Genomic DNA, 10,000 nt, shown 5'->3' on the forward strand with positions numbered 1-10,000 from the left:
CTTTGACTGAGGCACCGGATGCGTCGCTCGAAGCCACGACACGGCACACCAGACACTCTCTGTTGCGCGGCAGAAACATGAAGTGTCCCGAATCGTCGCGTCGTTGTGTGTACCCTGATAGAAACCTATGTTTAGAATTCTAAAACGCATGGCACTGTGTCAGGTACAGCAGCACCTAGTTAAGATCACAGGGAGCTTCAGTGATCACGAGAAATGCAAACGGCTGAAGTATAAGGTAGACTCAATGAGAAGTACACATGTTTGCAAACCTACCTAAAGATACAACCAATAATTCTGATTAGAGCGATAATGTGGAGAATATTGATCTTGTGTTGAGCCCAATGAGCCTTGCATCTAAAAATAGAGCTAGCGTGTTCCTTTAGTGATATCGCTTCGACTCACGCTGAAAATGGCGGACGTGAATCAACAAACTGAGGATATGATGACGCGTCTGTCAATCAATATTGGTGGGCGGGGGGACCGCTCTCCTACGTAAAGTTGCGGTCGATCTGAAAACCGCTCCAATTGGTCCACCGTTTTTATGTTGTTAAACTAAAAAAAAGCACTGGGTGTGCTTATATCTGTCTATACACCATACATGCACATATGTCTGTCCAAACAGCTTGAACAGTAGATTTTTTACCATAGGTGCCTTTTAATATTTTTTGGGGGGTGAACTGTCCCTTTAAGAGCGTCTTCTTCTTTGTAAATCCACAAAAAAGACAAAACTCTGAGATTCGGGGAGTTCAGTTTATGTGTCTCACATGAAACAACAAACGCAATAAAACATAAAGAAATGCCACTTTGGGTGAAGCTGAATCCCAAAATCTCTCATAATTTTTTTAAAGACTGGTGTAAACACGGTGAGTTTCTCTCATAATGCCTGGACATAAACATCTCATATCAAGTCAAGCAGAACTTCTTAAAGACAGTTCACCTAAAACCAAACATTTCCTCATCATTTACTCAAGCGATTCTTTCTTCTGTTGAACACAAAACCAGATCTAATGAATAATGTTGGGGAAAAGCAGCCACTGACTCTCATAGTAGCAACTACTGATGGAGAAATTAAGCTTTTTTTCCAAACTCAAACACAAAATAATTGAACAAATAGTTTTGAAGCATTCAAAACACCATGTGCTAGTGACACCTGCTGGTCAAAACCATATAAATGCAACAAAAACAAGCAGATGCCCTTTCAGCTGCAACTCAGTACTGGGAAACACCCACACACACTCATTCTCCCACACTCATACACTATGGCCAATTTAGTTCATCAATTCCCCCTATAGCGCATGTGTTTGGACTGTGGGGGATACCGGAGCACCCGGAGGAAACCCACGCCAACATGGGGAGAACATGCAAACTCCACACAGAAATGTCAACTGGTCCAGCCGGGACTCGAACCAGCGACCTTCTTGCTGTGAGGCCACAATGCTAACCACTGAGCATATTTAGGTTGTTGCTGGATTGGATGTGGATGCGGCCGGAAGTTAACGAGAATTATTTCTATTATTTATTAAATTTCCCATTTATTGTATTTAATTAGCGTCTTCCCCCAAGCCAACCCTAAACCCAACCGTCATAGTAATGTAAAAACAATAGTAGTACCGAGTATTATTTATTTTATCTATTAAATTACCCAATAAATTTAATTTTTTAACGCCTTCCCCCACACCAACCCTAAACCCAACCGTCACAGTACTGTAAAAAATATTAATTATTGTTATACAGTTTCATAAAAATGCTGCTGTATTGATGTACATAATCGCACTTCCGGCCGGCCGCGTATCCGATCTAGACTTTACCGCATATTTAGTGTCTGCATAATATGCATTATTTTATCATCTATATAATTTATGCGTCAGTTTTCAAGACTTACTTATTGTTTGTTACATAATAGGCTCTACTAAACAGGTCAACAAGAGACTTTTCAACTGTTATTAACTATTATTCCACATCAAATGTCTCATTAAAACATCTAAAACTTGTAAAACTGACCCGAGATCAGATAAAAACTATGAAGCAGTTCAGTGATTCGCCACTAGGGGGCTAACCGAATGAATTATGTGATTCATGTGGATTTTATGGTATTACACAGATCGCCCCCTAGTGGAGAAACATTGAATTTTTGAAACATTTACAAACTGTGATGATGTAATGAAGCCTTGTTTACTGAAATTACGTGACTTTATTGATTTGATACGTGTTCTAAAATCACTGATCGAAACAAATGATTGGTAAATGTTTTGAAGCTTCATGAAGCAAAATACTATGCAAGTCAATGGTTGTTTTCTTCATCATTCTTCAGAATATCTTCACTTGTGTTTAACAGAAGAAAGGTTTGGGACACGTGAAGGGAGAGTAAATGCCAGAATTATGATGTTTGAGTGAACTGTTCCTTTAAGGAGTCTGATGGGCAAGTGAATGGGGGTCAGTAAAAACTCTTCTGCTGATCTTCAGACAGGCGTTACTGGAGGATTGTGGGTAATAATCCTAGAACATCTGGATCATACATTCTCTGGATTTGCCGACGCCGACCCATTTAACTGTGGAGGAGAAGTGAAATTATATAATAAATGAAAATGTAAAACTTTTGAAGAGATATTTGGAAAATGCTAGTTTGAACAACAAAACACAACAAAGTAATAAATCATACAATTAGTAATGAATAATAAAAGTAGTAATAATTAAGAATTATTGTCACTGACTGAATAATTTAATAGTAATTAATAATCATTAATCAATATATAATCATTGGAATACAATAAGTTATAATTAATTCATAATAATATAGATAATATAACAGATAGAATATGATAATAATGCCGATTTTTTGTAAAACTGCGGTCAAGATATATTATCATAAAGAGCTATGCACAAACTTTGAACAGTCAATCTGACCTGAAGTGCACTGAAATGAACTGAGCTGTACTGAACTGAACAAACTGAATTGCATTGTATTGAACTAAGCTGAATTGTACTGAATTGAACTGATTTTAACAGAATTGAATCAATCTGAATTGACGAAACTGTAGTGTTCAATTCAATTCAATTCACCTTTATTTGTATAGCGCTTATACAATGTAGATTGTGTCAAAGCAGCTTCACATAAAAGGTCACAGTAAATAGGAACAGTGTAGTTCAGTTTGTAGTGTTTAAGTTCAGTTCAGTTTAGCTCAGTTCAGTGTGGTTTAATAATCACTACTGAGAGTCCAAATATTGAAGAGCAAATCCAACGATGCGCAGCTCTACAGATCCTGAACCATGCAAGCCAGTGGCAAGCCAGTGTAAGAGAGATGAACTGAATTGACCTGAACTAAACTAAACTAGTTTGAACAAAACTGAGCTGTATTGAACTGTTTAGAACTGAACTGAAATGTATTATATTGAACTGAACTGAATTTAATTTAACGGAATTGACCTGAACAAAACTGAACTGAATTGAACTGAATTGAAATTAATTGATCTGGAATAAACTAAACGGAACTGATTTGAACTGAATTGAACTGAAATTAAATGAACTGACCTAAACTGAAGTGAACAGAACTTAATTAAACTGTACTATACTGCACTATATGGAACTGAATTAGGCTAAACTAAACTGATCTGAATTAACTTGAACTAAACTGAATTGACTTGAACTGAACTAAACTGGTTGAATTAAACTGAACTGTACTGTACTGAATTAAACTGAAATTGATGGACTTGAACTAAGTAAACTGAACTAAACTGAATTTAAATCAATTGACCTGAACTGAACTAAACTGAATTGATGTGAAATAAATGGACCTGAAATAATATAAACCATACTGTACTGAATCTAACTGTACTATACTGAACTACATGGAACTGAATCAGGATAAAATGAACTGAACTGAATTGAACTGACCTAAACTGAACTGAATTTAACTGAACTGAATTGACCTGAACTGAATGGACTTGATCTGAACTAAACTGAATTTAACTGATATTAATTGAATTAAACTGAACTGAATTGAATTTAATTGAATTAAACTGAGCTGTACTGTAGTTTACGGAATTGAACTGAAATTGATTGACCTGACCTAAGCTAAACCGAACTGAATTGAAATTAAATGAATTGAATTAAACTGAACTGAAGTGAATCAGACTGAGCCAGTGTGCAGGACTTACTTTGAACACAGAACTAAACTAGAACTAAACTAACAGAACTAAACTCAATTGTACTGAACTGACTTTAACTAAATTAAACTGAATTGAATTAAACTGTCCTGTACTGTACTGGACAACAGAACTAAACTGAATTGAATTAAACTGAACTGAACCACACTGAGTCAGTGTGCAGAACTCACACCGAACTAAACTGGAACTGAACTAAGAGAACTAAACTGAACAGAACTGTACTGACCTGTATTGAACTGAAATTAAATGAATTAAACTGAACTGAAGTCGTGTGCAGGACTCACTGGGAACACCGATGTGGTTCTCCACGAAGCGGATGTAGTTCTGTGCTTTGGCAGGGAGATCGCCCCACTTTCTGGCTGCTGAAGTGTCTGATTTCCAGCCGGGGAACGTCTCGTACTCCACCTCCACCTTCTGCAGCACCTCCAGATTGGCTGAAAATCACACACACACAAACACAGCGTCAAATACAGCTAAAGACAACACACACATCATTTCAATAAAATTAAATATTTTCCTTTGGCTTAGTCCTTTATTTATCAGGAGTCGCCACAGAGGAATGAACTGCCAACTATTCCAGCATATGTTTTATGCAGCGGATGCCCTGAACCCAGTACTGGAAAAAACACCCATACACACTCACATTCACACACACACTATGGCCAATTTAGTTCATCAATTCCCCTATAGCGCATGTGTTTGGACTGTGGGGGAGACCGGAGCACCCGGAGGAAGCCCACGGTAACATGAGGAGAAAATGCAAACTCCACACAGAAACGCCAACTGACCCAGCCCCTTCTTGCTAAGCCACCAAATATCCCCATAACTGTACCTGGGAAATGTGGGATTCTCTTGCCGTTGATCTTATAAGCCACGCCCACTTTAATTTCATCCAGAACATCAAGAATGTCCAGTTTAGTCAAAGCGATGCTGAGGAAACACAAACACACAACCAGCACGTCACATTCACTGATAACCCAGTTTACACAGTTAAAGGGCACATATTATGCAGAAATCACTTTTATAAGGGGTTTAAACACAGTAGTGTGTCAGCAGTGTGTGAATATCTCCAGCCTCTAATGGTCAACATTAATTAACTACATTATTTATAATCAGACTTGATCAAAACAGTCTGCAGAAACACTTTGATTGACATTCTCCCTTTGTACGTGTCATCAGAGGGGGAAAACCCCGCCCACTCGTGCCCATCTCTCCCTCATTAGCATAAACAGCAGCCCTGAGTGAGAAGCAGCCGTCTGTTCATTAGCCATTAGAGTGTTTGAGCTGCTGAAGATAATGTCAGCATAGACTAAGAGGATTATAGATGTGGAGTTTCAGATGAACAGCGACAGGAGCGACATAGACTGACACAAGCATGAAGCACACACTCACACTGACAACATGCAGACCTGAGGAGTAGAGCCAGACAGAATCTGCAGACATTTTTTGCCATTTCTGCAGAGAATTTAGTAAAAAATCTGTGGATTTATGTGGTATTATTTTAGGAGTATCATAACTAAAAACTTAACATATAAAATAAAAAAATACTACAATTTTAACTTTAATGTTTACAATCCAATTTGATCCAATTAATTAGTAAACAAAACAAGTCTTTCATATAATACATCTACTAAAAGACAGAACATATTACTTTACAAACTGGATTCTAAATAAATAAAATCAACACTTTAATATTACTATTATTATATCACCATAATATTAGTGAAATTAATTTAAACACTGAATAAATAGAAATTTACACACATTTATACTAGTAAATACATAGGCTCAATGATGAGCTAAAAATCTGCAGAAATCAGATTCCGTGCGGGCCTACTGATGAGCACTGATAATGCTAGTGCTGGTTTTAATCTGCCACTATGCTGACACACAGGTGTTTGTAGCTCCACCTTCCTCTGTTTATCTCATTTAAATTTAAAGCGACAGTCACCAAAACACCACAATTAGGATCAAAGCCTAAAAGGGTCAGTTTCAGAGAGTTATAACACATTATCTATGTGCCATTTTCAGGTGAAACTTCACTAAAAAGTGGCATAATATGTCCCTTTTAAACATTTTAATTTTTGCTTCAACTATATTTTATGGGGTCACAAATAATTGTGATTTAATTTATTTCTGGAAAATAGTGTTACTGCACTTCCATATTGTTGATAAAAGTGATAATAATGCAAACATTGTGCTCTTGAATAAATTATTCAGTACATCTCAGCATGTATTTGACTCCAAACATGTTTTTCTACAGGACATACAGTTGAAGTCAGAATTATTAGCCCCCCTGAATTATTCGCCCCCTGTTTATTTTTTCCACAATTTCTGTTTAACAGAGAGCAGATTTCTTCAACACATTTCTAATCATAATAGTTTTAATAACTCATCTCTAATAACTGATTTATTTTATCTTTGCCATGACAGTAAATAATATTCTTATTCATTTATTATTTATTAATTATAGCATAAAGGGGCTAATAATTTTGACCTTAAAATGGTGTTTAAAAAATTAAAAACTGCTTTTATTCTAGCCGAAATAAAACAAATAAGACTTTCTCCAGAAGAAAAAATATTATCAGACATGCAGTGAAAATATTCTTGCTCTGTTAAACATAATTTGGGAAATATTTAGAAAAATTAATAAATAAAAAAGGGGGGCTAAAAATTATGACTTCAACTAAATACTCACGCTGTGAATCCATTAATCATATGCGCATATTTAAGAATGACCAAATCCAGCCAACCACAGCGTCTCTTTCTGCCTGTGGTCACGCCCACCTCATGACCTCTGGTCTGCAGCAGTTCACCAACAGCCTATGAGGAGACACATGAATTATTAATATTCATATTCATGCTTTTAACAAAGTGTATTTTGCTTCTCAAGTGTTCATTTAAGAGAAAAAGTTTATTAAAAGATGGCATTTTAAACATAATTGTAAATATAATTAAGCTTCATCAGCAATGAATGAGAAAACTTGATTAATTATGACATTCATTGTATTAGTCACATTATCAGATTTAAATATTTTTCTAAATACATTTAATAACATATTACATTAATATTTTTGGTAACACTTTATAATAAGTGAATTTTATTAAGCTACATTAGTAAACATGAAGTAACAACAAGAGACATAAATATTTATATCACTACAAATAGTTATTAATACGTAAATGTATAAAAGGAAACTACCTCAAAACTCAAGTGTTAATAATTTTATTCATTTTAATAATTTCTTCTTCACAAAACAAATAAAAGCTGATTGAATAACAAAAATAAACTAAATAAAAAAATCTCAAAATCCACTATAACAAATAACAGTAAAATAACAAAACCAAACTAAATTAAGATTTGAAATCAATTGTAAATTCAAATTAGATATGTACAGCTAAATTTATATTAAAAACATAAGCTATACAATTATAATGAGAATTTACAATTCATTTATCTTATTTTTGTTAAGTGATTAGCTTTTAGTATTCTTCTTATTATATAGTTGTTATTTTGAAATGCTGCCTTGGCAAATAAATTTTATTTTATTTCATACAACAAATGTTTTTATTGAATTAGTTTTAGTTATTAATTACTTGGAAACTAGCTGAAACTAAATAAGCAGATTTTTTTGTAACAAGTTTTTAAATGTTATTAGTTTTATATAACTATTATAACAAGGGATGCAGCGCTATAAAATATTTGACAGATAACGTTAACCGATATATCGAGTTCTTGACCGATAATGATAACCGATATACATGACATTTTTGACCGATAACAGTAACTGATATATAGAATTCTTGACCAATAATGATGACCTATAAATTGAATTTTTGACCAATAACAGTAACTGATATATGGAATTCTTGACCAATAATGATAACAGATACATTGAATTTTTGACCGATAACAGTAATCGATATATGGAATTCTTGACCAATAATGATAACCTATACATTGAATTTTTGACCAATAACAGTAACTGATATATGGAATTCATGACCAATAATGATAACAGATACATTGATATTTTGACCAATAACAGTAACCGATATATGGAATTCTTGACCAATAATGATAACAGATACATTGAATTTTTGACCAATAACAGTAACCGATATATGGAATTCTTGACCAATAATGATAACCGATACATAGAATTTTTGACAGATAATGATATCCAATATATGAAATTTTTGACCAATAACAATAAGTGACAAATGGAATTTTTGACGGATAACAATAAAAGATATGGAATTTTTGACTGATAACAATAAATGTCATATGGAATTTTTGACTGATAACGACTGCCAATATTTGGAATTTTTGAATGATAATGATAACCGATATATATATGGATTTTTTGACCGATAACGACAACCGATATATGCCATTTGCCACAGATAACGATAAATGATATATGGAATTTTTGACCAATAACAATAACTGACATATGGAATTTCTGATTGATAATGATAACAATAACCGATATAGAACTTTTGACCGATAACAGTAACTGATGATGATAATGATAACCGATATATGGCATTTTTGATTAATAATGATAACTGATATATGGAACTTTTGATTGATAATGATAACCGATAAATGTCATTTTTGACCGATAACGATAACCAATATATGAATTTGACCAATAACATTAACGATATATGAATATTTAAACAATAACGATAACCGATATATAGAATTTTTGACTGATAATCGATAACTCTTTAAATTTGGAGACCGATAACCAATATATTAGCTGAAAAAATATTTTTTTTCTGCATGATTGCAAAAAACAACAAAAAAACACATACAGTGAACATCTGATTTTATTTTAAAATCTCAACTTTAGCAAAGCTTGAACAGATTTCTGAATTTATTAATCAACTATCCTTTTCTGTAGCTAACTTTCTTTTATATAGAATAACGCATAAATAACCCACCAAATCACTGAACATTAACCAATTTCAAAATCCAAGTAAAACAAGTGTTGGGCATGTGAAGTGAAAATAATACATAATTTCGGCTTAATGATACTGGCCTAATTTTGTTATCAGATAAATGATTTAACAATAGCATTTATCGGCCGATATCCATATGGCCACCGATATACTGTGCATCCCTAATTATATACCAACTGCAAATAGCTAAAAATGCAGTTAGTCTTAGAGTCTGCATCATTGATTATTTTATCTTTTAATATTGCAAAGCTGATCTGAAGTAGTATCTGTATGGTATAGAGCACAATAATAATAAAGGGTGTTTGTCCTACATTGAGTTGTTCTGTAGGAAAGGCCCCGATCCCAACTCTAGTAGTGTAGGCCTTTGACACTCCATACACATCGCCGATGTTTGCAGGAGGGATGCCGAGACCCGTACACACACCACCAACAGTGCAGTTAGACGACGTCACAAATGGATACGTTCCTACAAAGGTGGAAAACAAGCCTTTAAGGTGCACATGAAATCAAAAGTAACCATGTTGATTTTGTTAGCTCACATTGCTAGTTTTGTGGTGAACAATTCATCTGTGCTGACAAACTGGGAAATGGGTCTGAAATACGGGAGACTCCCGGGGAAAACGGGAGTGTTGGCAGGCATGCATTAAGAATTTTTAATCTTTGTTCGAAATCATAAATTGCACTTCCTTTTTTTCAGGTAAATTCTCAGATTACGTCTGTCTGAGGTATTGGGCGTGGCTAACATACTTAACCACGCCCCCTCCAGCTGTCAGTTTTGACATCAGACAGAAATGGTGAGCAGGAGGAGTCTGTTAGGTTGTACAGGGTTCATCCACATTTTTACTACGATGACTTTTCCAGGACT

At 34.4% G+C, this 10,000-nt stretch overlaps 1 protein-coding gene across 2 annotated transcripts in view; it reads right to left on the minus strand.

Moving 5' to 3' along the window:
- Positions 1-736: 736 nt before the first annotated feature.
- adss1 (adenylosuccinate synthase 1) overlaps positions 737-10,000 on the minus strand; it is a 30,472-nt gene continuing 21,208 nt past the window's right edge. For both annotated transcript variants that reach the window (XM_056476647.1, XM_056476648.1), the window contains 5 exons: positions 9,447-9,601; positions 6,863-6,987; positions 4,997-5,094; positions 4,449-4,598; positions 737-2,549 (listed from right to left, as the gene is read on the minus strand). In XM_056476647.1, coding sequence (XP_056332622.1) covers positions 2,497-2,549; positions 4,449-4,598; positions 4,997-5,094; positions 6,863-6,987; positions 9,447-9,601 — 581 coding nt within the window. In that variant the 3' untranslated portion in view covers positions 737-2,496. The remainder of the gene's footprint in view (positions 2,550-4,448; positions 4,599-4,996; positions 5,095-6,862; positions 6,988-9,446; positions 9,602-10,000) is intronic.

This window comes from Danio aesculapii, chromosome 17 (assembly GCF_903798145.1).
Source record: "Danio aesculapii chromosome 17, fDanAes4.1, whole genome shotgun sequence".
NCBI lineage: Eukaryota > Metazoa > Chordata > Actinopteri > Cypriniformes > Danionidae > Danio > Danio aesculapii.